The sequence below is a fragment of the Hypoxylon fragiforme genome (assembly GCF_022984875.1).
Source record: "Hypoxylon fragiforme strain CBS 206.31 chromosome Unknown GGS25scaffold_3, whole genome shotgun sequence".
NCBI classification, from domain to species: Eukaryota; Fungi; Ascomycota; class Sordariomycetes; order Xylariales; family Hypoxylaceae; genus Hypoxylon; species Hypoxylon fragiforme.
In genome coordinates, this window is record NW_026054758.1 from 3806813 (window position 1) to 3833786 (window position 26974).

At 50.5% G+C, this 26974-nt stretch overlaps 8 protein-coding genes across 8 annotated transcripts; 2 read left to right on the forward strand and 6 right to left on the reverse strand.

Moving 5' to 3' along the window:
- The first annotated feature begins 1580 nt into the window (after window positions 1–1580).
- Window positions 1581–3749, forward strand: GGS25DRAFT_483666 (CDP-alcohol phosphatidyltransferase-domain-containing protein). The gene is made up of 3 exons (XM_049260394.1): window positions 1581–2317; window positions 2427–2803; window positions 2865–3749. The coding sequence occupies exons 1-3, from the start codon at window positions 2089–2091 to the stop codon at window positions 3258–3260; spliced, it is 1002 nt and encodes a 333-aa protein (XP_049119465.1). The 5' UTR covers window positions 1581–2088; the 3' UTR covers window positions 3261–3749.
- Window positions 3750–4926: 1177 nt separating this feature from the next.
- GGS25DRAFT_530443 (benzoate 4-monooxygenase cytochrome P450) lies at window positions 4927–7264 on the reverse strand (the record flags this gene model as incomplete). The annotated part of the gene is made up of 2 exons (XM_049265382.1): window positions 6464–7264; window positions 4927–6405 (listed from the first exon to the last, which is right to left on the reverse strand). The coding sequence occupies exons 1-2, from the start codon at window positions 6542–6544 to the stop codon at window positions 4927–4929; spliced, it is 1560 nt and encodes a 519-aa protein (XP_049119466.1). The 5' UTR covers window positions 6545–7264.
- A 216-nt stretch (window positions 7265–7480) lies between these two features.
- On the forward strand, window positions 7481–8824 carry GGS25DRAFT_205865 (signal recognition particle, SRP19 subunit). Its single transcript, XM_049256835.1, has one exon. The coding sequence runs from the start codon at window positions 7667–7669 to the stop codon at window positions 8519–8521; it is 855 nt and encodes a 284-aa protein (XP_049119467.1). The 5' UTR covers window positions 7481–7666; the 3' UTR covers window positions 8522–8824.
- GGS25DRAFT_205873 (CAP-Gly domain-containing protein) lies at window positions 8825–13400 on the reverse strand. The gene is made up of 2 exons (XM_049256836.1): window positions 12801–13400; window positions 8825–12733 (listed from the first exon to the last, which is right to left on the reverse strand). The coding sequence occupies exons 1-2, from the start codon at window positions 13200–13202 to the stop codon at window positions 9128–9130; spliced, it is 4008 nt and encodes a 1335-aa protein (XP_049119468.1). The 5' UTR covers window positions 13203–13400; the 3' UTR covers window positions 8825–9127.
- A 796-nt stretch (window positions 13401–14196) lies between these two features.
- Window positions 14197–17188, reverse strand: GGS25DRAFT_513629 (uncharacterized protein; the record flags this gene model as incomplete). Its single annotated transcript, XM_049262898.1, has 3 exons — window positions 14197–15468; window positions 15568–16169; window positions 16789–17188. The coding sequence occupies 3 exons, from the start codon at window positions 17186–17188 to the stop codon at window positions 14197–14199; spliced, it is 2274 nt and encodes a 757-aa protein (XP_049119469.1).
- Window positions 17189–19105: 1917 nt separating this feature from the next.
- On the reverse strand, window positions 19106–21431 carry GGS25DRAFT_483683 (TBP-interacting protein). The gene is made up of 4 exons (XM_049260395.1): window positions 21005–21431; window positions 20164–20931; window positions 19767–20098; window positions 19106–19684 (listed from the first exon to the last, which is right to left on the reverse strand). Exons 1-4 carry the CDS (start codon window positions 21146–21148, stop codon window positions 19552–19554), a joined length of 1377 nt encoding a protein of 458 aa, XP_049119470.1. The 5' UTR covers window positions 21149–21431; the 3' UTR covers window positions 19106–19551.
- A 285-nt stretch (window positions 21432–21716) lies between these two features.
- GGS25DRAFT_520011 (uncharacterized protein) lies at window positions 21717–23144 on the reverse strand (the record flags this gene model as incomplete). Its single annotated transcript, XM_049263821.1, has 1 exon — window positions 21717–23144. The coding sequence occupies one exon, from the start codon at window positions 23142–23144 to the stop codon at window positions 21717–21719; it is 1428 nt and encodes a 475-aa protein (XP_049119471.1).
- A 2406-nt stretch (window positions 23145–25550) lies between these two features.
- On the reverse strand, window positions 25551–26663 carry GGS25DRAFT_205936 (TFIID-18kDa-domain-containing protein). Its single transcript, XM_049256837.1, has 2 exons — window positions 26512–26663; window positions 25551–26396 (listed from the first exon to the last, which is right to left on the reverse strand). The coding sequence occupies exons 1-2, from the start codon at window positions 26570–26572 to the stop codon at window positions 25939–25941; spliced, it is 519 nt and encodes a 172-aa protein (XP_049119472.1). The 5' UTR covers window positions 26573–26663; the 3' UTR covers window positions 25551–25938.
- Between the last annotated feature and the right edge of the window lie 311 nt (window positions 26664–26974).

The following is a 26974-nucleotide window of genomic DNA, read 5'->3' on the forward strand; positions in this document are numbered from 1 at the left end:
AGTTCGTGGGTACGTAAGCTACTAATGTTAATATGCTATGTATGTATAACAGCCTGACCTGGTAACCTACCTGCCTACCTACCTACTAACTAGATAGACTTGGACTTCTTTCAATAGACAGTATCAATATTGAACCATCTCCATGTCTTGTCGATATGTAAAGACATCCGTACCTAAAGTATGTACAGACATCAATGCGTACACCAGCCTGCGATGGAGTGGTACTACAGGGTGCAATACACGTAGGTGGCGCAAAAACTGTGTTCAGCCAATCCGTAGGGCCAAGTTTTACATGCTTTACTGTTTGATAGCATCCTTCTTCCTCGAGACACGAATTCGAGGGAATCCTTTCTTTTTGTTTCCACTGGCAGCGGGTTCAAAAGAACAAACCCGAATGGAGTTGATGGATGGCCTGACTTCGCAGAGGACTAGGATAAGCCTCTTTCCCACACACCGCACAAATGCATGAAGAGTTGTATGGTCCCAAGCGTTGAGTTGACGATCCTATGCAGTATAGTGCATAGTGTTATTGATACTATGAGCACTATTAGTATAGGCTATCTCCAAAACATCATATATCATACCAATATACGACATACTGGGTATGAATGTCCCTAGTAGGTACTGCCTCTAAAGGTAGTGTGAGAAATGCATAGCTAGGAATGGTATAGTTGTTCCTAATCTGGGTATATGGAAAAGGCCTAAGCCGGATCTCCTAGCCTCGTCCTGTTGGAAGGGATACTACCCAAGAACGCCTTTTTCGGCAGAAGGTATCATCGACAGGGTCCTGTACTATGTAGGTGTGTGTCTTTTTTCCGCCGTACTATGTACTACGTAAGTAGGGAGCTGGAGAAGATGGAGAAGATCCAGCCGGACGACGTCACATGTGGGATGTGTTGCAATGGATCTCGATGCGTAACACATTCGGTCTGAGAAGAGCAATTGGCCTCATAGGAGGGTTTAGTCAGATACGACGACACCAACACAACACCGCACAATCACTACGACCATACTCTTTCAGGCTTATTGTGTAAGAAAAAGGGGAGGGAAGGGGGATGGGAGGAGGAGGTGAATTCAATTTTTAACCATCTTCCATGTTCCCTCATGTATGCTTATCACTTATCGAAATAGATAGTAAGACTGACGATAGTACCCCGCGGCTTGATAACGCAGGGCGTTTAGCTATCGTCTATCGTCTATCGTCTATCGTCATCGTACAAGATAGCTAGGACAAGTAGGTATGAGTGGCAGGTGGCAGAAAGCAACGCAACATAACACCTGTGATCCGGCCTACCTGTACATGTTCAGGATTACAAATTGCGACAGCGAACACAACATATGCACCAAATAAATTTAGAGAAATAAATTTAGAAAAATAAAGATATGCATTTAATTTGTATATAGTATTAGCTTATTAAACTTTGTATACTTCGTACAGATAAAAGTCATACTGCAGCTGTAGCTGTAGATAACTAGAGCCTTATCAAAGTTATCATAGCTGATAGCTTGAACTATAAAGAAATTGTGGGGTCCACATCTAATCAGTCAGTAGGCAGTACTAGGCACGGGTAGTACCTAGCATAGCACAGCCCTGGAGCTCTTATCCCTCTAACCTAATCAATTTCACCATCATCTGAAATCCTTGGCAACTGGCAACTTTTCTTTTTCCACTTTCACTTTCTTCCGTCGATGCCGACCAACCCGAAAGAAGGGCATCTCTTATCTTACATCTTACATACACACAGTACAACTTACAACTAACCTACTTCTTTATTCTTTTTATCATCAATACCAATACGCGATCGCATCCCTTCGTTAAGCTGATGATTATTATATTTGTATCATCACATTATCACCACTAGGCACTACATACCTAGGTACCTACCTAGGTAGCACATCACACCAACACCACACCATACCACATCATACAGCCACAACCGTATAATTACCACACCGGCGCAACGAAGCTGAAAGCGCCATCTTTCAAGCATCTTTTCAGCTTCCCCTACCTACCCCTATCACCTACAGCTACATTTTTATATTCCTCCACCTCCGCGCCCGTCGCTACGCTTTAAGGGTGAAACCATCATGTCTGAAAGGAGAACCAGACGGCAGGCCGCGTTGGCAGCTGCAGCTACAGCTACAGCTACCGCAGACGATACTCTTACCACACCCCATAAAGATGCGCCCACCTTAAACGGTGATAGCAGCGACATCGGCAATGGCCAAGCTGTGATGGCATCGAAATCTAAACCCAAGAACTCTCTTCCTGAGCCCGAGCACGAGAACATATTTGGCTTCTGGCCTAACATTATAGGTACCCACCCTTTTCCTCGACGTCCCTCTACGTCACTCTGTCTCATTGCGTCTCCTCTATCTTAATCTCGATATACGTGACCCAGACTAACATAGACAACCAATCATAGGTTACTTTCGCATTGTCTTGGCCATCGCGTCCCTTTACTACATGCCCCTACACCCTCGAACCTGTTCCATTCTCTATAGCATCTCATGCCTTCTCGATGCCCTTGATGGCTATGCAGCGCGCTACTTCGAACAGTCCACCAAATTCGGCGCTGTTTTGGACATGGTAACCGACCGATGCACCACCTCCTGTCTACTCGTATTTCTATCCTCGGCCTTTCCACGATGGGCCATTATCTTCCAGGGCTTGATCTCTGTCGACTTCGCCAGCCATTACATGCATATGTATGCGACATTAACTATGGCCGGGACGGATACCAGCCACAAGAATGTTGATAAGTCTCGGAGTTGGCTATTGAATATATACTACACCAACAAGGTCAGTTTATTGTCTAGATATAAAGCTCTCTTCCATTATTCTAACCAACTATTTTATCTAGACCGTTCTCTTCTTGTGCTGTACCCTGAACGAACTTTTCTTCATCGCCTTGTACCTTCTCTCATTCTCCTCGCCGCTCTTATCGCCGCAACTACTCGAACCCCTCGGCGAGTCCAAAGCTGCTGCTATCCAAACTGGCGCGCAGGTTAACAGTTCGGTGCTCCACCAGCTATTCACCAACCCTTACAGCGCTGGTGCCCTAGAGATGGCTCGCGCAAACAAGATGGACTCGACTTTCCCTTGGATTCTTGCCGGGATTAGTGCCCCTATCATGGCGCTTAAACAGTTCCTTAACGTTCTTCAACTAGTCAAGGCGAGCAGGTGGTTGGCAGAAGGTGACGTAAGGGCACGAAGAGAGGCCGGGCTACCGAGAAAGAAGGCCGAGAAGAGTGCCTAGAAAGCGGCACCACATACAAATCGGATACGGGGCATGGTGGAGTTTGGAAAGTTGGGGGCATGACCAGAAAGATGGTCGGGGCCAGGTCGAGTCTGGAGATATCGGAACTGAGGAGGGTTTTGGTCTGTACGAAAGAAGTATTGTTTCATCGAATAAGCACTTAGGCCTTAGGTTTGGCCAGGAAGGTCCGTAATTACACGGCTTGCATGGGATCGGGGCATGGAATGCATAGAAAGGCGGTTTTTTGACTCTACAAAGTGTGTGGCCTTCTTTATCTCCAATATGGAGCAGAGGGCCCAAGAACAGGGTCAAGTAATGAACATATCAACAGAGAGAGCCTTGAAGGCTTCGGCTGCGTTTTTTGTACATATTGATGTAAATCCTAATACGGGAGAGATTTTTGTCAAAACTCACGCGTATGGGTAGGTTACTGTACTTAGGTATTAGGTACCATGGTCTGGAAAGAAATACAAAAAAAGCATAAGAAAATATGACAAATCGATCATTGTGAATTATTTGATATTATAGGTTCTAGTTGCCCTGTCTAATAGGCAGGTATCTACTCGCTCAAGGCTGTTGATGCTAGGTATGCTATTCTGACTATCTTGATGCGAGCACGATGAAAAGGAGGTAGTCACCCTATTGTGAGCGTAATAGGAGAGAGGAGAGGGAATCTTCCTAGGTAGATGTTGTCACTCGTAACACGATCTCATCAAGCATCGATATTTAACCCTACGCAGGTAGAAATATAGGTACCTACTAATATAGGTGCCAGTATAGGTGCCAATATACCTAGGTACCTATTCATCTAGGTTAAGAACAACTCTATCTACCTAGGTTAGCCAGGAATAACTACGTTCATCAAGGAATGCATCCATGCACATAAGATCGATAGAAACTGAGAGAGAGATTATTCCAACTTGAAGAATTACTCTTCGTCTGGTAACAGCTTCTTCTCAATTTCTATCGATCGTATGCATGGATTCGTGGGATGAAAGTTTAGAATGATTCTCGCGATAGGGGGGGAGGGGGGTCCCGCTACTAAGACGGTCTCAGTGTGTGTCACCCGTCCAAACTCCGGTACCACCCACCTACCTACAGACGTATGTAACTCGGGCCAAGTATACTATAAAAAAACGCACTTAATTACCTGGTCGGCGTCGGACTTATGGACTTAGGGGCTCGGGATAGGAGCTAAGGTTGTGGTTGCTGAGTATACTGCTGCTGCTGCTGCTGTGGAAGGTGAGGATTAAGTCGCACAGATCGTACAGGTCAGATTGATTGAGTGATGTAGTGGCTTTGTGTACGCTGTTCTACAGTAGGTGGTTGGATGGTTAGATGGCATTGGATGGTTGGTGTACGAGGGGTGGAAAGGAGAATTGGTATCCTTAGAAGCAAGTAAGAAGGTTGTTGCGGGAGTAGGTCGGTGGGTGACTAGAGAGTAAGTAGGTAGGTAGGTAGGTAGGTAGGTAGGTACCTGTGTAGGCGTGAGTTGATTTACAAGAGCACAAGATATACTGACGTGCAGTATATTGAAGTAAGTAAGAATACCTATCATCGTTAATATGCTAACCCACCTACTAGATCTGGACTATACCACACCACACCACAGAGGCAGCAGTACCACCACCACCAGCATACCCAACACCAAGCCCCCCCTTTCCTCTCAAGCACCCCCACCCCCCACCGACGTCAACCTAACCAACAACGGCGGCTTATGCCACGCGATATAATTCCTCTGCCCATCCAACCACCGCGCACTCTCCTCCACGAGCTCGATATCAAAGTGCCACAGCAGCTTCGCCAGAATAACCCTCGTCTCCATGCGCCCCATCGTAAGCCCAATACAGTTCAGCGGGCCCGAGCTGAACGGCTGAAACAAGTCCCTCGCGTCGTCGGCGTACCTCTCATCGCCGCCCAGCCAGCGCTCGGGGCGGAACTCCTTGGCGTCCCGGAAGTACCGCTCCCACCGCCCGATCGCGTGGTTGTGGAGCCCGACCATCGCGCCCTCGGGGACGAAGTACCCGTCGACGGTGAAGCCGCCGGCGGGCGCGTGGCGCGGGTTGAACGACGTCGCGACGGGCGGCCACAGGCGCATGGTCTCGTCGAGGGCGGCGAGGAGGTGCGGGAGCTGGGCGACGGAGGCGGCGGTGATGTCTGCGTCCTCGGCGAACGCGGCCCTGACTTCGCGCCTGACGCTCGCCATCGCCGCGGGGTGCGTGAGCAGGAGGAACAGCGCGGTGGCCGACACCGTCGCGACGGTCTCGGAGCCCGCCATGACGAGCATCTGCGCGTTCGCGTACATCTGCTCCCGCGTCAGCACCTCGCCCTCCTTGCTCGAGCCCGTGATGAACGACATGTAGTCCGGGTGCTCCGTCCGCCCCTTCGCCATGCGCCGGTCGACGAGGTCGAGCGTCGTCTTGAGGTGGTAGTCGGTGGCGGCGGCGTAGCCGCTGCTGTAGCTCCACTTCACGTGCTGCCAGAGCCAGAGGGCGAGGGGCGAGATGTCGTTGAGCGCGTGCATGTACACGCCGCCGGTGAACCAGGTCATGCTGCTGCGTGTCCACGGGTGGTACCGCTCCTGCGATATGCACTGGAACACGTCTTCGCCGAAGACGAGGTCGCCCTGGATGTCGAAGGTCGTCCACATCGTGTATTTCTCTATGTCCACCACCTGCCCACCCGCCGCCGCCGCCCGCAGCTTCTCGATCATGGCGTCGACATACCCCATGACCAACGGCTCCTGCTCGCGCGACGCCTTCTCCGAGAACGCCGGGTTCAGCTGGCGGCGTATGCGCGCGTGGTCCTGGACGCTGGACTGGAACATGCTCATCGCGCTGAAGGTGTCCTTGATCGGCGCCGTCCGCATGTCGCGAGCCAGGGGGCCGCCCTTGCCGTACCGCGGGCCGTAGACGTCTTTGAAGGCCGAGGGGCCGGCGCAGGAGACCTCGTTGGGGCTGACGCGCACGATGGGGCCGTACTGCTCGTGCAGCGCGGCGAAGGTGTAGGGGGAGCGGCCCTGCGCGCGGGACAGGCTCATGGGGAGGCTGGACATGGCGTAGAGCTTGGGGCCGGGTACGGGGGATAGCGGGTGGAAGAAGACATTGTAGATGGCTTTGGTGAGGGCTAACGCGGAGCACTTTGTCTGGAGTTCAGCTGAGGTAGAGGGGGGTGCCTTATAGTGGAGTTAGGCTAGTTCTTACCAATAGAATAGTGAATGTCAGGAGCTCTGTGAAGGTGGTGTTTCTTAGAGGTGATACGAGCTGGAGAAATTCCGTAGACATCTTGCCTTGTTTGATGTCATTAGTAAAGGTTTACCGGTATATTTTATTTATAGGGGGTTTTTAGTTCTGAACATAGTAGGATGGCAAAGTTATAAATATGGATGTATATACACCAGGTACCCTCCCTTATTTATATCCCCCTATTCGAGAGTGGGGTGTCGCTGGCGACATATCAGTCAGCTCAAGACTAGCCACCACCATGATAAGTATGTTTCTATTTACGTGCGGTATACCTAGGCTGCGGTAATGTAAATGGCTTGGCTTATTGATACCTGCAATACGGCACTTGGATGAACTCTGGGAATGGATTATAAATGTCCGAGAAGGTAGCATTGTCACTGCCTAGCAACTTATACACAGCCTAGGCCAAGCTTCCTATCACTGGCCAGTAAGTTTTATATGGACTCTTGGAGATAACGAAACGTCTTGGTGTTCTTTGTGAGGCCAGTCTGGTTGTGACCGAAGGAATGATCTGCTGTAATGCTCATCATCAAGCATTCCACTAACTACAGCGCTTGAAAACAGCATCTCGTTTGCAATTAAAGGAGGCAGGAACAGAGTGTTATCCTTGAGAAACCAGACTAGGTGTGGTGATTCACGGCCCGTTCTAGAACACCGAAGCAAACATAGAAACAAGCTCAAGAGACAAGTGTGAGAGAGGTAGGAGAGAAAAGAATGCCGGCAGTTCTTCAAGATAACGTCAAAAGTGTAAGCGATCGGTAGCCGGGCCGGGCCGTGATCAATGCAATATCCGGTAAGGAGGAACGTTTCTCCACAAAAAAGGTCCGGACAGAAGTACTCATGTACCTACAGATCTGGCCAATGAAGGGCTTGGTGGGGCTGACCCCATTATCGGGGTCTTGGACATCTGGAAGGAAGCTCAATCGCATGTATGTACCCCACATTACACAGTCAAAACTTGAACTCAACTATGTACCTAAGGTTAGGTAAGCTAGGTTAACCTAGTAGGTTACAAACTTCAGTCCATACAATAATTCTACACACCTACATGTAACTACATGCTTCATACAACATTGAAGTAATAGCACCCCATGTAGGTACACCACAAACCATCACCACCACCACAACAACTACAAAGCCAATACACACCAACCACCCAACATGTCCCACGCACGAATAGAAGAAGTCTCCGACAGCGACCTGTCCGACCCCAGCGAGGGCGACATCGACGACTTCGCCGAAACCGACATCCTGCGCCAAAAGCCCGTCTCCCAACCCGCCCCCTTCCGCGCACCACCAACAGCAGCCGCCTCATCCCCCCCATCAATGCAGCACCCCTCAGCCCAACAAATCCAAGCCAACGACATAAAAGACTACCAGATGCTGTACCCGCTGTACTTCGACCAGACCCGCTCGCGCGCCCAAGGCCGCCGCGTCCCCAGATCCCTCGCCGTCCCCAACCCCCTCGCGCGCGAGATCGCCGCCGCCTGCGCCGTGCTGCGCCTGTCGCCCGTCTTCGAGGCCCACCGCGTGCACCCCAAGGACTGGGCGAACCCGGGCCGCGTGCGCGTCAAGCTCTCCAAGGCCGCCGACGTGAAGAACAAGCACCACCTGTACATCCTCGTCGCGCAGCACCTCCAGGCGCACCCGACGACCGACCACAGCGACGCCCTGCGGCGCGTGCGCGTCCCGGGGCTTAACACGCCCGGCGACGACGAGGCGTGGCCCCGTCCCGCGGTGCCGCGCGGCTGGAAGATGGGAGAGCTGTTGCCCGCGTATAGTGCGGCGATGACGGGGGGCGGGGTGAGTGAGAATGCGTTTAAGGATATGATGCGGGAGATGCAGGGGGGTGCCGGTGGTGTTGGTGGGCCGGGGGGTGCGGGGGATATGATGAGTATGCTTAGCCAAGGGTTAGGTGGTGGTATGGGAGGTGGGCCGGGTGAGAGTAGTGGTGGAGGGGGGGGAGGAGGTAGTGGTGGTGGGAAGAAGGCGAAGAAGGGGAAGGGGAAGGCGTGATGTGGGGAGAGAAATAATTAAAGCCTGTTCCCTAGTATCTACTCTTGCCTAGAGTAGGTGAGCTTAGAATGGGCTCTGTTGGAGAGATGGTAGAAAATTAGGTACCTACCAATCTATCCCCCGTCTAGACCATATCATTAAGATAGAGAAAAATGGGGATCATAGTAAGATACATGAGTTCTCGCCTATTAAATATCATACCATGGCGTATTCTACATCTTGCAGCATCCATCCCTATAGCACACACCACACAGACACAAATCCCCAAGGTATCAGAATAATGATAATGATACAAATGTTAATACTACTGTACGGTACTGTACGGTACTGTCCTACACGATAACGTTAAAAGGGGGTATCTATCTCTTCATCACACCAACGTCAACGTCAACACATCAACATCACAACACACACCACCCCATCTCCCCTCTCCTCTCGTTTTCCACTCGCTTGTTTGCTTGCTTGCTAACCACGCGAGTCAGAGTCTCCAATTCAACCAAGAGGCGTAGGTAGAAAATATTATCATCGTCACCACCCTCTCTTTGCCCTTTTTGAGTAACTGTACAATCAATATCTTTTCTTCTTTTCTTTCCAAACTACTAGGTACTACACAGCCATGGCGAGTCTCCCCTGTAGCCCCTCCCACTCCCTGGACCCCACAATCTGCACCTGTCTTCCGCCTTCCCCGGCAATGGCTTTGCCTTGCTCGTCCGGTAGCCGAATCCTTAGCCGCGCCGCCGCCCGCCGCATCACCATGCTCTTCTCGTGCTCGGCGTCTCCGTGTCTCTTGCGTCCTTGCTCGGCGCTTAGCACGAGTCTGGTCTTCTGCACGACGGCGTCCTGCCAGCTGCGCCACGCGGCGTAGTCCTCGACCTGTTTGGCGGCGTGGTATTGCGGCGTTGCTTTGGCCGGTCGCCACGCCATCTTGTCCTTGGGTAGCGAGCTGAGGTCGTATACCTTGGCAGAGGTTGCCAGGCGCAGGAGCTCGCCGAGGGCGTCCTTGCCTTCGGCTGCCACAAGTGCCTTGCGCTGTTCCATGACCGGAACAGGTTTTCGTAGGGGTTCTGCAAGCCAATCGTACTTGGCCTGTTCCGTGGCGCGTGCGCGACGGTTGTCTTCGCGTAGGTGACGGACTGCTGCTTGCAGACTGGCGATATTGTCCTTGAGGGCGTCCATCTCGCGTGCCGTGGCCACTGCGCGTTCCTGGCCCGCCTTGGCTCCGGCTGCGTTGGTTTCCTCACCAAATGCCCTGCTATCACCGGCAATCTTCTTCCACTTGTCGCGATCGGCCTCGAGGGTCTTTGCCTCGCGGTCTTGCTGCTCAATGTCCTTCTTGAGGCTTGACACAAGTTCCTGTGCGTCAGCAATTTGCACCTCAAGATCTGCGATTCGAGATGTCTTGGCGTTGGCGTCACGCATGCGGGCCTCAAGCGTCTCGATACGGAGAGCAGCTGTGCTGAGATTCTCGTCGCGTAGAGCAATGGTACGACGAGCTTCGTTGTAGTGCTCCTTGAGTAATCGCAGCTCTTCTTCAGCATCAACTGGGATCGTCTTGAGAGCCCTGAGCTCTTGTGCTCGTAGAATCCAAGGTGCCACGCTGCGTTCAAATTCTTGCGTCTGTGACAAATCACCACACACAGCCGTGAGATCAGTGATCTGGCTGGTGAACACGCGGAGTTTAGATAAGTAGGTTGAGAAGAGGTCGGACTCGTCGGCCGAGAAGTCGGTCATCACTGTACGGTGAACCGCATTCTGTACTTCGGGGTACGTGAACGGTTCGGCACGGCCTTCTTCGCTGAGTAGCGCGTGCAAGTCCACACCAATCTTCCGAGACATGTCCGCCAGTTCTTGACAAGCGGCTTCGCACTGCTCAAAAGCCTCCGTGGTATCAGGGGTTAAGGCTAGCGATCTGGCTCGGAGATCTTCTAGAGACCGCACGGCCTTGCTTACAACAACCTTGGCACTGCGGGTCTGAGTGATCACAGCTTCAGATTTCCTAGTAAAGTGTAGAGCATGCTCATCTTCATCGCCGGTAGATGGGATAACTCTCTGCACCATATCCTTAACGACATTGAAAGCGGTAGCAGCGGACTCTAGTTGGCTCTGCATGAGGACGGTCTTCATCTGTATCTCGTCTGCGAAGCTTTCGAGGCCTTGGGAGATGTGGACTTCGCCAAGGTGGGTCATGAGAGCAATGGTGCGCTGTAGTTCACTAGCACATTGCTTCTCCTTTAGTTCATCACGTCGTAATCCATCAATCCAGGCATTGAGGGCTCTCTCCACAGGCTCTAACTCGTACAATGCTCCCTCGAACTTGGCAAATTCTTCTAGTGAGCAATGGCTGATGGCGTTGACGAAGCGATCACACATAGATGACACCCAGGTTAACTTGTCCGAGGCGTCACAGCCAGCAAACAAGTCATCTTCATGGCCAGGGTGTGCTTGTCCATTGATGCGCTCCTTGACAAATCCATGCAACAAATTCGCCTTGAAAGCCAACCGACTGAAGCGTAGCAATGCCAAGACGGAATCTTTATCAACATTGTAGCTCTCAGGTAAGAACAACTTGATGATTTGGAGATGCTGCTGTGCTTCTTGGGCATCCATGCGCTGTAGTTCTAAGTCGATAGTCTTGACTTGTGTCTTCGCGGCCGAGATCTGGAGTTTCTGGTTGAGATCCATCATGGCTCTTGACTTGCTATTAAGCTGCTCAGATTCAGCCTCGTTAACAGCGTGAGATGCACGAATGTCCTCGAGATCGGTCTGCAAGTTTGTAACAAGCTCCCGGAATCGAGACAAGGTGTACTCCATGTCTCCAATAGTTTCGTCCTTCTCGGTAATTCTCTTCGCTTGTTCGGTAATAGCACTGTCCTTGAGATCGAGTTCCTCTTGCATTTCCTTTTCATTCTGGACATGGTTGACTTCGAGCTCGTCGTTGATTTCTTTGAGTGCCTCGAGGTCATCTATCACGGCCTTCAATTCATTAATATGTTCGGACTGTTGTAATTTTTCATAGCTGAGCTGTTCAATCATGGCCTCTGCGCCCAAGTTATCATCGAGCTGTTGTCGGAGGTCTTCAGCACGCGTCTCTGACTCTAACAGCTTCTCCTTGGCGATCTCATATTGTTCCTTGATAGCGTCGTATTCTTCAAGGTCCTTCTCCAACGCCTTGATCTGTGCTCTTGATTCTTCTTCTTGTTGTTGCGTGAGGTCCCGCAGTCTAATTAGTGCTTCGCGTAGCCGCTCATTGTGGCGTTCCATCTGTAGCCACCCTGTGCTCGCTTGTTCTTCAGGAGACATACCCTTGGAGTATTCTGCATTCTCCTCGCGCAAAATCTCGACTTCAAGTTCGAGCTCTTCTGACTTCTGCTTGAGAGCCTCGAGCTCAGCCTTGTAGACTTCAGCGGTTTCCTCAGCCATCTCTCGGTCTAACGTGGCGAGCTCCATGACGGTCTCGTGCTCGGCTTGTAAAGTCTCGATCTGTCCCAATCGGTCTTCTGCTTCTTTCAACTGCTTTCGCAGACTAACATTCTCCTGCGCAGTAGCCTGAAACTTTCCCTCGATCTTCTTGTTGATATTTTCGAATTTGTCTCGTTGCTCTTGTAGCCTCTCCATCTCCTTCATCTTCTCCCGATCTTCCGAACGCTTTCGCTCAAGGACCTTTAGTTTTGCTTTTAGATCCTCATTTTCTCTACTTACTGCATTAGAAGCAACTGGACGCGCAGATGCTGGAGTGGAAGCCGTTTTGGATGATGCGCTTGCTGTTGGTTTTGTAGATGCCGTTGAAGGTGGTCCTGCCGACGTAAGTCTCTCTAGAGCTCTAGTTCTGGAACGAACAGGGCTGATCGTGTTTTCTCCATCGCTCTTAAGGGGAGAATCTAGGCCCGATCTATTACCACTTGAATTGCCAGATAACGAATCACCTGATCGTACCCTCCCCGAGTTCGAGCGAGATCCGCGAGCAGGTCCTGTGGAAACGCGTGGATTAGGGGGCCGAGTAAATCCACTCGCACCCCTTCCGGTAGACGAGGTTGATGGCTGTCTTCTGGGCCCGGCAGCAGGCAAGGCTGGTGGACCCATCGAGGTCCTACTCCCTCCTACCGAAGGCCGAGTCTTGGCTCCCATGGACGATACGCGAGTGTTCGAGGGTGTTCCTGTCCGAGAAATAGTACCGGCCGTTCCTAGCTGCTTAGTAGGCGACTTAGTAGGAGACTAACACGCTGACGTTAGGTTTCGAAAAATAACCTTTTAGGAATATATGGGACGTGGAGACACTTACCCTCACCATAGAAGAAGGACGAGAAGTTCTAGGTACCGGACTAGGGCTCGGAGCATTCAAACTCATCCGTTTTCCTACTGTAGATTCACTTATGGAGCCAGCCCGACCAGCAATGGACGTAGTCCGAGACCCTCTTCGAACAGGGGCCGGCTTAGGAGTAGGCGTGGGCGCAGGCGCAGCCCGTAAAATAGTAACGGTACTAGGACGGACAAACATTCCCCTCCCGGGAGTGCAGTCGAAATACCTTTCTCCTTGTACAGCTCCATCGTTTTTCCCGCTGTCATCGTCAAGCTCAACACCCACCCAATCTCCTGGCGCGAAATGAGTTTGTCCAACATAGCGAACAAAGCCATTGCGACCGTCGCTTAGCAGAATTGCCTGCCCGACTGCTATATCCGTCATTGTGGGCAGTTTCTACCTAGTTGTTAGTACATAGCGATGAGATGAGGTGGAAACGTTGGTCGTTTGTCGATTGTCGATTGTCGATTGTCGTTCGTAGGTTGTCGCTTAGGGAAAGTTGAAGATGAAAAGGTTCAAGTTTCTTTGTTCTTTTCGCTCTTCAAGTCGGAAGTCGAGACAGGGGCAACGCGTTCTTTGATTCGTCGCTTTGATTCGTCACGCGAATTGTTGATTGCCTGAAGGAGCTAAGGGGGGCACTTTAGTCGGGTTTATGTCGGATGATTACAGTGTCACCTTACAGTATTTATGTGTGATCGCAAACTGTGGATACTTCATGTAATACATGCAACATCAAATGTCATCAATTGAACTACAATTTATTATTTGCGCCAAATTCCAATATTAAACTCAACCTCACATGTACTACTAGTACCTAGTAGTATCACCACTTAACACGTACATCAATAAAATGACATCCACGATATTACATTGGTATTTGAATTCAATTGAAAGGGGTATCCTAAAACCTAACTATCGAAGACATTCATCATCGATGCTTTTTAACATGCCAAGTAAAGGAGGGATGGAATCGCGTCGCATCTGAGACTCCGATGGAAGCTCACTTACACGACTTGGACTTCCATCCTAAGTCTCACATAGTGGTCAGCAGGGGGGACTAATAAGACTCGCAGACTCGCAGAGACGAAAAAGTCCAAGTGACGTTATAAACTACAAGCCCGTATGCAGAGTATCGCACTATGCCCAGCCTATCCAATCATCCCCTACCATGTCCCTCTCTTTCCCTTCTTTCATCACACCCGTGACTCAGGCCTCCTATTATCCATGCGAACCAAGTAAGTTACATACAAGTGCAAGATTGTATTTAATTTCGTATCCCTTAAAACCCCAAGTATCGAACAACGTAATATCAATCAGCCCTTCAACCATCACCGATCCGTAGGTCCCCTTCCCCCCTTCCCCCCTCCCCTTACATCCTCTACGCCCGCAGCGTCGTCGTCGACACAAACCCACTCCTGAAACTCCCACTACGTACCCACTCAATGATCTCAAACCCAAGCCTCCGCTCAAGCCTCTCATCCACTCCCCATGTCCCTCCTCCTCTACCCCCTTCCACCGCTGCCGTCGGCGTCAAAATCCGCAAGACCATGACCCCCGGTCCCACAAACTCAACGCAGTTGGTACTCTGCACCTCGGCCTCACCTACCCTCTTAACATAGATCGTCAGGTCCGCGCCCACGATGCCCCTCCACAGCGTCGCCACCCACTGCCAGTGGTCGTCGGCGCGGTACGCGTCCCCCACCTGCAGCGACGCCGCGTACCGGTCCGACGTCGTCAGGCTGTATCCGTCGGCTACGATCGCCACCGGTAGGAGCTGCTTGGGGGGATTCGGCTTCGCATCTTCTCTCCCGGCAGTGGTGGTCTTGGCACTTTCGCCGCTGCTGGTGCTGGGCCGTGGGTGGTGGGTGATATACCGTATCAGGTCCTCTGACGTCTTATGCCAGCGCAGCATCCTCGCGATATAGCTCGCCAACCCTGGCGGTCTTTTCGCCGGGGCCGTTGTAGTTTCCACCTGTTCTGGCTGAGTTTCGGGGTCATTGTTGTTATTGTTATTGCTATTGCTGCTGCTCTTCCTGACCCCAGTTTCCCCTCCTCCCGCACTCGTCTGCGTCTGCGCCTGCTGGGCATGGTCCTCTGTCCACGTCTTCACAGCGTACTCACCCGACACAGATAGCGCCTTCTCCACCACCGAAGCCACCTCCCTCAGCACAGACGTCGCCGCGCCCTCGATCGCAATCAGCGGTCCCCGCGTCTCGAATCCCAGTTGTCCCGCCCCAGGCGGCTTGAGCGGCGGGCTGATCGACCGCAGCACCTCCAGCTTCAGCAGGAATGGCCACCGCGGCGGCATCTGCGGCGGTTGTTGTTGCTGTTGTTGTTGTTGTCGCGAGGGCCCGCTGCCGCCGTTAACGATGCCTAGGCCCGTAGTGCCGTGGGCGGGCGTTTGCGCACTAGGCGGTGCCCCCCGCGCCGTGCCCGGATCCGAGGAGCCCATGGCTGGCGAACTCGGAATCTGCGTCTGCAAGGGGGGTAGCCGAAGGGACTCGTCGAAGGCGGCGTTGGAGCGGGTAGTAGACGTGGGCGTGTGCTGGTAGGATATTGAGGGGCGGGGCGGCGGCTGCATGTGCGGATGAGCATGGCTGCTGTGGGGGTGGCCCGAGTAAGGCGGCGGTTGGTGTTGGTGTTGGTGATACTGCGTCGTCGCGAGTCTCGGAAGCGCGCCAGGTCCGTACCCCGTGGCCGATATGGGCGGGTTGCTGACGGATGGGCGCTGCTGGAACCGCGGGTCCACCGGCATGTAACCCATCGGTGGCGATCCGGGGACGAAGATGTTAGGTCCGTTAAACCGCCGTCGTTTTATCTCCGCCGACCCTGGCCCCGGGGACATCATCGCGTAGTCCTCGTCGATGTGATGCAGATGCGACTGTGGGTATCTACGGTCCATTCCATCCAGAGACATCGTGCTCGAAGTAGATCCCCGACGCAGGTGGTCCGTCTCGATCACGCGTGGGTTCGGCGTTACATAGGGAGGCATGCTGCTGGAGCCGGGCCTCATGAAGTCGGGCGTCGCGGCGCTGAAAGGCGTCGAAGGGGTTCTAGGCGTGGCTATATAGCGGCCACCGCACTTCGGGCAGTGGCTAGGGTCCTCGCCGGTCGCGGGGAGCGGTCGGTTATTTGCCGTCTTGCCTCCGCGTCGCGGCTGGTATCTGTAGTCGGGGTACTGGCGCTGGTGGCGGATCTTCTCCTCCTCCGCGAGCCGCTTCCAGTTGTTCTTGATGTCCTCGGGCTGCTCCCTCCACTGCTCGCCGATGAGCTTCGATATCTCCGGGTTCGCGAGTCCGGGGTGACGTGCCGCGACTTGCCCTTGGTAGTGCTGTCGGTAAAGAATGAAGGCTGTTGAAGGGTAAGTAAAAGTCAAGGGAAGACGTTAGCCTACGCCATCTCTCATAAAAACAAAAACGCTATAACACAATTGTTTTTTTTTTCTTTCCCCCTTTTTTTGTGACACGGTCCTAGACAGGGTTATAGGTTTCGTCATCGATCGATCTATAAGCACATACGCACGTACGTTATAGAAACGATCGATATAAGACAAACCCCAAAAAATATCAGCCCCTTTCATTTCCCGTCCTCTTTGACCTCATTGCCAATTACACACAAAACACAGCAACAATAAGTGGACAAAGCCCATACCCGTCCGAATTTGCCGTCTCGGGACGGGGGGGGGGCACCTCCGAGACCTTGCTGTGGTCCCCCCCGGGTGTGTGTGTGTGTGTGTGTGTGTGTCATGACCCAGAAATAAGAAACAAGAAACACAGAATAAGAAGAAGAATGAGAAATAAGAAAATCGGGAAATCAACGGGGGCCGTTTGAGAAAACAAAAGCGGTAGAGTAATGTTCAGCTCGGACCCAAAAGTCCAAGCCACTTTTCAGGAAGAGGTAAGAGGGCACAAGTCAAGAAGAAAAAGATGGAGAAAAGTTTGTTTTTTAAAAAAAAAAAAAAATGGCATACCGTTACGCGGCCTAGGCACCTTGGGCGCCTTCGTACACAAGCATATCAGCTCCCTAGGCGCTTCGCTGCCGACGCTGCTCGTGTTCGACTTCGCCGTGCTGGGCGTGTAGAGCCGGAGATCTTGGATCCGCGGCTGGTTGGCCTCCTCGGTGTCGATGGAGTGGGCGCGTTTTCGGGGTGGTTTGGGAGTTGTGCTGGTGTTGATGTTGGTGTTGGGGCTGGGGTTGGCGGTGGTGACGGTAGAGGTGGTGGTGGTGGAGGCAGATGAAAGAGATGAGGAGTGAGGTTCATCGAGAGAGGGAGGGTTTTCTGGTCGAGGTGCTGGTGATGCTGCTGCTGCTACTTCTGCTGCTGTTACCTCCCTTTCATGATGATGGTGAAGGTGCGGACTCGTTGCCATTGCTGGCTGATTCGCAGTGCTGGTCGTCAATGTGTCCGAAGATGCTGTGGTTGGGAGGGAGGACCTGGCATTGGAAGGGGGAGGACGAGGAGGGGAAGGAGGTGTAGAGGGAGAAGAAGGATTGCTACTGCTGCTACCAATGTCGGTCATATTCCTTCTCGCAAACGAGGAAATGACCAAGGCAGGAAGAAAGCAGATAGTTATGTCGGTGTGTGGGGGAGGGAGTGAGAGAACAGACGGCCAAAAGAGCGGAGTGGCTCCTGCCCGGCAACGTACGTACACTACGCTACAACAACCTGCTACCAAAGTCTCGGGCTTTTTATTCTTTTATTTCTTTCCTTCTTCTATTCTTTTTTTATTATCCCTTATGCCGAGTGACGGGTAATGGTGATGATGATAATGAATTATGTGATTGAGCCCAATTCTCGTTCTCCAGCAGCAGTGCCCAGTAAAACTACGTGGCGGTCGTTTTGGAAGGAGAGACATGAGACAAGAAGAATTAAAAAAAAATGGCGGCGGCGGCAACAACCAAGGGCTTGTTGGGATTGTCTTCTTTGTTTGAATCTTCCTTTCCCCCATTCACAAGGCCCCCAGCTAAGGAGACAATGATCCTAGGGTTAGATTAGGTTAGGTTAGGTAGGGTTTTTGTCAATGAATGAATAGTATGAATGAAAATGAATCAATGAATGAATGAATGACCTTATGCCACCGCCACCGCTGTCGTTGTCGTTGCCGCTGTTACCACACGCGCAGAGACAACACTAGCGTTGGCCATAATCGAGAGATGGGTGTGTGACCAACGGTGTATGTACTAGATTAGATGGCTTCACCCTAGATAATAATGCTGACGAGTAAGAAAAAAAGTGAGAGTTTGAGTAGGTACTAGGTCGAGATCAGGAGACGAAAGAAGAGAAAAAAAAAGAGAGATAGGTTTCTTTGGGACTACATATGTCTCGGGAGTATACTGAGGCCCAGGCTGTTGCAGAATTAGTAGCCACATCTTTTTCTCTCACACCCTCATTCTCTTCTCTGTCTTCTCCTCTCTTGTTCTCCTCTATTCTCTTGTTCCTCTAGTCCTGTTTCCCTTTTCCTATTAGGTAAAGTACGTTTAGGTTAAAGTACATACCTTCTTCCCCTTCCCCCCTCATCTCTTTGTCCAGCGTTTGCAACAACACAATCAACTCTTGCAACCAACCTTAACCGTTCGCAGTATATGTCGATAATAAGACCCAATTCTGACCACAGGAACAAAAATGACAAGTAAACAAAGTAATATATATAAATAAATAATGAAAGCCTTCTCTCTCACACCCCCTCCCCCTCCCCCCCTTTCTCCATCTCTACTCTTGTTACTTACTTACATGTTACATATTACTCCATGGTGAATAATGACAGAATGAAATACATCAGCAGCCTTGTCTAACAAGGAGTTAGTTAGTTAGTTAGTTAGTTAGTTAGTAGTTCAATTATATCCCTCCTCAATCCTCTTAATCACTTTCTTTACTTGCTTCGTATAACAACAAAAAAAAAAAAACGACACAATGACATGACACCAAACTTGACCACCACGACCCCTTAGTCCTTGAAGGGCCGGCCACACAAACACTAAAAAGTAGGTAACCTAGGAATGTTCTTCAAATCCTCCGTCTGGAACGGAGAAAAGAGAGAAAATGCACCTATGCTTGTCTCTCATAAGGCCCCCTCTTCTTCTCCCCCCCCTCTCTACAACAAACCGAACAAAGAAAGACAAAAGACAATTGTCCACCGAAACGGGCTTAGACATCCCCATCACGTGGACTTTCACCACCCATTGTTCCCACTGCAAACTTTTTCTTTCATTCCTTGTTTATATTGTGTAGGTATATGTCCCTGAAGAAAGAAAGAAAGAAAGAAAGGGAAAGAAAGGAGCAATATTTCTCTCGTTTGGCAATGTCTCAAAAAATTTATTCTGGGGGTGGCGATCTGAAAACAACCAGCCAGCATGTTGTCTATTGATTGAATACCAGTAGTTACTGATTGAAGTAACTAGGTAGGTAGATACATGAACAATAAACAACCAACAACATCATGATTCGTCCATGCCCAGGTAAGGTACCAGTGCCTACTAAGTACTGCACACTATACATGGTCAGGCTTTCACTCACATACATAGCATGGGAATAGCAACGCGTAGGAACTCCGAAACCCCCTTTCCGTAATTGTAATTTTCCTAGCCCGATTGATTTGATTGATCTGATTCATCGATTTCCGTGGTTCGCGGTTTTTTTTTCTTTAGAACAGAGCCGCAGCCTTGCGCGAAATTAGATTATTATGTGTGGTTGGCCCAACGTCTTCCCGTCTCTGTAAGACATATAACCCCGTGCTCATGAGATGAATCCACGTCCTGTCTCACCACTCAACAAGTCGGCACTTCGTCGTGCGTCGAGGAAGAGATCCTCGCATTCTGCAACGTCTTTTATGTCGATCTGACTGCGACCATTGACTCGAGCAAGAATACTGTTTGAATCTGTTAGTTTTTAGGGGCTCATATGGAGTATAGATGAAATACGGGTTCAAGTAAAGAAAAAAGATGAATTACCTTGCGGGAGTCAACAATTGGAGACAATATCTGAGACTAATGCGCACGCCATGTTCTGCAATCTTGTCAATGGCAGCATCGGTAATTTGTACGCCTTCTGTTGTCGCTCGGATGCGTACGATTCTCTTAATCTCGTCGGCGTCATATGGAGTCGTGGGAATGATTAGGAGTCGAGCAAGAAGGTCTGATGGCATGCCATGCGCAGCCACAATGCCATCTGTACCACGGATCGTGCACATGCCTCGATTCGAAGCAAGAACGACAATTGGCGAGATAGAAGATTCTAAGGCTCGGTTAAGATATGTGAAGCACTCGATATCAAGCATATGAGCCTATCGGAAGTTAGTTTGTCAGTCTCGTCCAAGTTATCACAGATACTTGGTGGGGTTTTAGTTACCTCGTCAATGAATAAGACACCGGGAACGAGCTCAGCTACACCTTGATCAATGTACTTGCTAACCACCTTGTCGATTTCACCTCGCAGCTTGTCCGTAATCTCTGTCATCTTAGGCTTCATTAGTTGGCCCATCATACTCATGATATCCTGTCCTCCTTGTGGTCTAGCGTTGGCAACATCCAAGTCGTGGAGTGTGACATCTTGTACAATTTCCTTCTTCTTGTGTACATCGCCCTTGGGAATGGGCACGTACTCCTCCGCCTCAAGATCGAATTCTGTAGCGTACGCATCCGATCGACCGACTCGTTTACAAGCGCCGGTGTTAGCCTCAATGTAAACCACATCTCCAACTGTGACCCTCTCCTTTTGAATAGCCTCGTATATGCTTGGATCTAGTCTGAGCTTCTTCTGGCCTCTTGCGCTCTTCAGTCCGATGAGCAGTGTGCTGATTGTCTTGCCATAGCCACCGAGCGGGTTCTCCGCTTCTTCTGGGGTCAGCTCCGTGACCTCGCCCTCGTAGACCTCCTTTGTCTCTCGCACCTTCAGGCCAATCGCTCTTCGGAAGTTCTCCATCAACACTTCCGTCTTCTTCACCTCGGTTGAGTAGATCTCACTGCCGACGATGGGGCAGAAGGGAATCTTGGTACCGAGCTCGTGGCTAAGGGCGAGCGCAAGGGCTGTCTTTCCGGTTCCAGGTCCGCCAGCAAGTAATACACCTCGACCGGCCATCTTCTGAGCGCGAATAAGATCGACGACAACACCAGCAGCCTATAAAATTATATGTTAGCCTTGGGTGCTACGAAGTAGCTACTAGACCAAGTATAATAAGGCTGAAGCTTACCTCGCGGGCCTGTTGCTGGCCTACAAAGCCACCTGCCTGCTTCTCAGCTGTGCCATCGAGCTTGAGACCCAAGCCTTTAATATGAGTGTGGGCTGCAGTGCGATTCTCGCGATTGTTGCCTTTGACCTCACTAATCTGCACCATCTTGGCGAAGGGATGGTTTCTTTTGTCGCTAAGTGTAAATGACGTGCGTTACAAGTAATCGGAAGATGTATGTGAATTTCCGATTAATTAGTATGAGAATTAAAGGTGGTCGAAAAAGGGTATCGCATCAGAAATCGTGAAATTGTAGAGTTGTAGAGTTGTGGAGCTGTAAAGTTGGAAAGTAATTGGAAGGAATATTGAAGCTTCAGCTGTTCAAAATTCCCAAAGTCGCGAAACTTTTCTGGGTCGCGACTACATGGACAGTGTGAACACAGTAGATGGCACTGTACCTACCTACGTAACTAGCCTATGTAACACTTCGATTATCTTAGCTGCTTACCTAATCTACTAAGGTTAGTTATAGATAACAGCATTGAACTTCACCACAACTTGTTAATGGCACTTACACTTTCACCTACATCTACAGATTCTACACCTTAGGTCAACTACTTTCATTCACCTCGAATACCTAGAACTCATAAAGACTGCCCCATTTGATATCGCCCATCGCTTAATCAATTTACCTATCGTACCTTAACTATCCTCTATACAACTGTTATATCCATGTCTACAGTCGTCTAAGCGAAACACCATCTTCCTCTTCTATATCTATGTCTGAGTCTAGATCGTCGATAAGTATCGGCACTCTCTCACTTCCGGTGGTACCCGGGACATTCGCCATCATGCCTCTCTCCGCATCACCGTTGTCCTCAATCCCGGTACCCTTTTCCTTTGCCTGCCTCGTAAGCGCTACCCAGAGCGCACTCCCCACTATAAGCCCGCACCCCGTTACACTTGTCCAGCCCATGATGTGTCCAAACACCCATCGGTCAAAGGCTGCCGCAAACAACATGTGCGTGTAGATCATGGCTGTGGCGCGGTTGCTCTTCTCTGTCGCCAAGGCGGCCGTCATCAGTGTTTGCATGGTCAACCCGCACGCCACGATGACTACAAGCAACACCCACTGGCGGATGGAGTGTGGTAGCTCAAGTCGCATTTCCGGTTGCCCGTAATCAAGCACCGGAGCCAGTGAGAGAACCACCATCGACACCACTACGCACCACGTACTAAAGTAGTTGATCGATACCAATGGGTGAGCTCGTTTTCCAATCCACCGCAGTGACGTGATCGCACCAGCCCCGCCGAAGACGCCTAACAGGGCGAAGCCGATGGCGACCAGCCGCTCTATGCTTGTTACTCCATCTTCTCCCTCGGGGAATGAAGTTGCCGCTGTCGTCGCGTTCATCACTGCCTCCATCTCTAATGAATCCGATGGAGTAGGCGTCGAAGACAGACCCGGGAGGAGAGATAGGGGTCGCGTAATTAGCACAACGCCTCCCAGAGCTACCAGGGACCCGAGCTGCTCTGTCCGCGTAAAGGGGTCATGGATGAGGAGATGACACATGTACCCGGCTATGTTGGGGGACAAGAAGGTGATGACGGTTGCCTCGGCTAACGGTATATACTTGACGGAATACCACATGCCGTATATTCCGAAGAAGCCGCAGAACGCTCTCAATAGCAGCAGCCACCTCACATCTTTATGACCCAATAACCCATGCGGTATTCTCTTCCACAGTATGTAGAAGGAGGCGCCTAGAGCAGTCATTGCCTGTCGCACGAAAAGGAGACGCATCGGATGCATCCCGCCTTCTTCTACCTCGAGTATGCGGGCTGTAAGGTTCATTAGGGCTCCAAATAGCTGGGCTGCAAACATCAAAAGAGGAGCTTTGTTTTTCTTCCATGTTGATTTCCACCAGCCCCGGAATCTCGAGCCATCGTAACTCCTCCGGACTAGTGGCGGCCTTGGCGAGATACCTCTGGTGCTGGTCGGAGTCGTCTGCCCATCACTTGACGATGGATCTGAGTCGATGTTTACAACAACAGGTAAGCCCGACTCGAATTTATCCTCCTTCGCGCCAAGGTAAGTAATAGCTGTCGCTTCATCGTCATCAGAAATATACTTGGGCTTCGGAGTTGGTACAAAAGGAGACATGGCGGCACGTGAGCACTTCGGTAAGCTTCAACAACACAAGCTTCATGCACGAAAGCGTCAGCTCTTGGAAGGGAAACGATGTGAGCCAGATGTGAGTAAGATATGAGCAGTTTCTCTCTTTTGGTCTTTCTAATGGTGTATAGATACTAGGTTGGGTAGGTAAGTTGGTGGTGTACATCCAATTCTAATTTCTCTGCCACGATAATTCCCAAGTACGAAACAAACACAGGAGCGTGGAAGGTGAGAGAGAAGTAAAGGTATGTAGGTCAACTCAACCCAAAATCCACCCTTGGCCGAAATTTGGAGCCCTTCTCCGTTGAGCGGGGAATCCGCCCTATGGAAACGATAAAAATCAGGTCAATCGATTAATAACAACATTTGCTGCCCATCGCCTAGTTGGGAGTCATCGGTGTCCATTCCCAGATGCAACCCTAACTAACCTACATACATGTCTACCTAGGTACCGACTAGGTCTTACCTCCATACCTAGTATAAGTAGGTCGTGCCGGCCGAAAAAAAGCTTGTGTGGGCAGGCGAGGGCGGTTATAGAGCTGGTAGGTATGTATACCAGGTAAGTAGTGTATAATATCGTACATCCTTTGGGTCAAACTTGCTTCACTATACCTAAAAATACCCACCTACTTACCTGCCTAGGTAGGTATCTAGGATCCATCGTAAAACCAAACCCAATCCATCCCATGCGGCTGTCAGCAACGTTTTGACAGGGAACGGTGTCAATTCATTAGCGAAAAGCGTGCTTATCCTACCCTATACATACCTAGGTAGGAATGTGTACCTACCGATCGTCATCTCATTCAATGTGAAGGAGGGACCTACACTACATATACATATATGTAATTTTACAAAGCACACAAGCGGGACTTACTCGCCCACTTCCCCCGTCCGTTCATCTCTCCGTCCGTTCCATCCGTCGTTCGCAACCCCCCCCGATGTCGCGGGGCGAAAGCTTGCGTCTTACTTACACCTAGCGAATCGGCTTTTAGCCTTTACTACCCCCCCTCTTCCCTGCGCGTGCGTGGTGGTGGGCCGGGGTCGTGAGCTGGACTGCGCTATAGTACACGATCAACCTACCTACATACATATACATTATGTATGTGGTGTAGACCGGGGATTTGGCTCTTGAACTTATCTAGTGATTTGTTCTGTCTGCCATAAGTGGTATACCATCGCAACTGCATTAACAAACCTGCGCGATATATCTCCTTTCTCTCTTTCTTTCCTCTATAATGTTCCTCGCTATTAATAGATTGATCCCTAGGTAAAACACCAGGCAAGATGCCTACCTACCTACCTAGATGAATTGATAAAACAAGAAAGAGAACGACCACCCTTCCCCTCCCCCTCACATCCCCTGGAGACAGAGGTAGGGTTACAGTTTTCTTCTTCTTCTCCAAAACTACTACCAACACACACGCTAGAGTTATCTACCTACCTACTTACCGATGCGACGGAACGTAGTAGTTGAGCCCGGCCTTTCCGAGCCGTTCGGCATACTGACTCCAACTACATATGTAGATAGGCACAAGGCAGGTAGGTAGGTAAATAACTACTAGCATCGTCAAGAAGAGAGATTATGTGTGTGCGGGGGAGAGAAAGAAGGTAAGGGGTAAGGGGGTATGGGGTAAGGGATAGGGATGAGGACGGGGATGGAGATGGTTGCTGGAAAGTTCAAAAAATGAAAAATGAGATGGCATCACCTTATATACGCATGCGCGTACCTATGTGTGGGTGCGTGGGTGCGTGTAGGTTCTCTACGTGATGGAATGCATCCCCTTGCAGATAATTACCTATATATCTACCCAGTACCTACCTACCTACCTACTCTACTTGATCATCGCGGTGGTTGCATACGCACATAGTTACACCCATACACACACACACACACACACACACACACACACACATATACACCTTCATACCTTCAGCAGCTACAATCATGCACACATTCATACATGCCTACAATTCTCCTTACAACCTAACCTAGACAGGTCCCGGTAAAACGTTCCGCCCATCCCATCCCATCCCATCTCAAGTCACTGTTCAAAGTATCAATACCCCATTAGAGAAAAATAAAAAATAAAAACGAACAATTTAGTTTAATGGTTTAGTTTGCGACAAGACTTTTCCCCCCTCCCCCCCCTTTTTTTCCACCTCCCTCTCCCTCTCCATAAAGAGGTGGTGTGCAGGAAGGCAAGAAGTGTAGGTAGGTACAGTACATAAGGTAAGGTAAGGCAGGCCATTATTTATCTACTTATTTATTTATTTATTTATTCATCACCACTTGGACAGTCTGATCTGAATAAAGTAGGTATTCTACCCTAGGTAAGGCAAAGGCAAAGTAAAGTAAAGTAAACGAGGTACATAACCCTCATTCTCTCCCCCCTTTTCCTTTTATTTTCCCTTTTTGGCAAAGGGGCAAATTATAATAGTTTTGTATTGTATCGTGATTGTTGGTGTAAACTGCAAACTTGCAACCTGGTATTGTGCTTCCCACCCCGACCCCGACCCCAATTCCCTCCCAGACCGAAAAATAGAAGAGGAAAAAGCCAAACTCCGTTGCTATGCTTGTGTGTGTGTGTGTAAAATGCAGATTCTGATTCTGTCGGTCGTATTTTGTCGACTCCTTTGTGCGATGTAGTGGAGGAGATGCGTCTCGGTGACAGATAGGTAGGCGGACATATGGACGGACAGACGGCTTGCCGGCTTGTTTGCTTGTGTGTGTGTGTGTGTGTGCCTGCTTGCCTTATTTTGTTGGTGATCTAGTCCGCGACACTCATTTCGGAGTTCTCTTCCTCTTCTTGCTTCCCGTGCCCTTCGACGACGTCGCCATGTTCAGCACACTCAGATCCTCATCCTCGTCATCCAAGCCCTGCAGCAAGTCCTCCTCCTCCTCCTTCTTAGTGTTGGCGGCAGCCTCGGCAGCGGCGGCGGCGGCCTCCTTGCCGTGCTGGGCGGCGAGGGCGTCGTCTTCCTGGTCGAAGGTGCGGCGCATCTCCTTGATCTTCTGGCGCTTCTCAATCATAGTGCGAACGCGGCCGAGATACTGGGTGTTGCGGCGGAGGGCGAACTCGAAGTCGTCGAACTTGAGCTTCTGCCGCCCGGCTACCTGCGCGTGCCGGCTCGCCTCGAAGCACACCCCTTCGAGAAACTCGGTCACGATCTCGTCGAGCACGCGCACGGTGTCGGGCATCGGCTCTTCGACGTCGCCCCAGGCGTAGAGGAGGGAGGAGACTGGTGCGAGCGGGTCAGGTTAGAATGGGGAAAGAAAGATGGATGGAAGCTTCTAGATTCGCGTGTGGTGTGGCGGAATGCGATGAACTGTAGGCTGGACAGGTGAGTAGCTTACTTTCTCTACGGTTGAAAGTTTCCTTGCCGACATTCTTGCCGGCGCGAGCTCGAGGCTCCATCGTGTATAGTGAGTGAAGTCGTAGAAGGTGATGACGATGATTGAGCTCCAGCTAGGTTTGTGTGTATGTTGTAGTTCGCGTCGTCGAGAGATTTCGAGGTATTCTGGAAGCGAAAATTTGATTCCAAGTTATGAATTTGTCTCTCTGGACTCGTATTTTGAGTTGCGCGACGAATGTAGCAGTCAATGTTGATTGAAGTTGACGAGCTGCTTGATGGAAAAAGGTGTATGGACCTTTGTAAATTTGTAGAAAGGTAAAGATGCAAAGATGTGTACGTAAGGCTGAAGATTGAAAGACAGTACGCCTAGATCAGATGCTGGAGCTAGCGGATCCTGGTAACGCACGGGCCTGTAACAATGGAAGTTCAAGGTTTAATTAGGTACTTCAGGCACTGTATCTCGG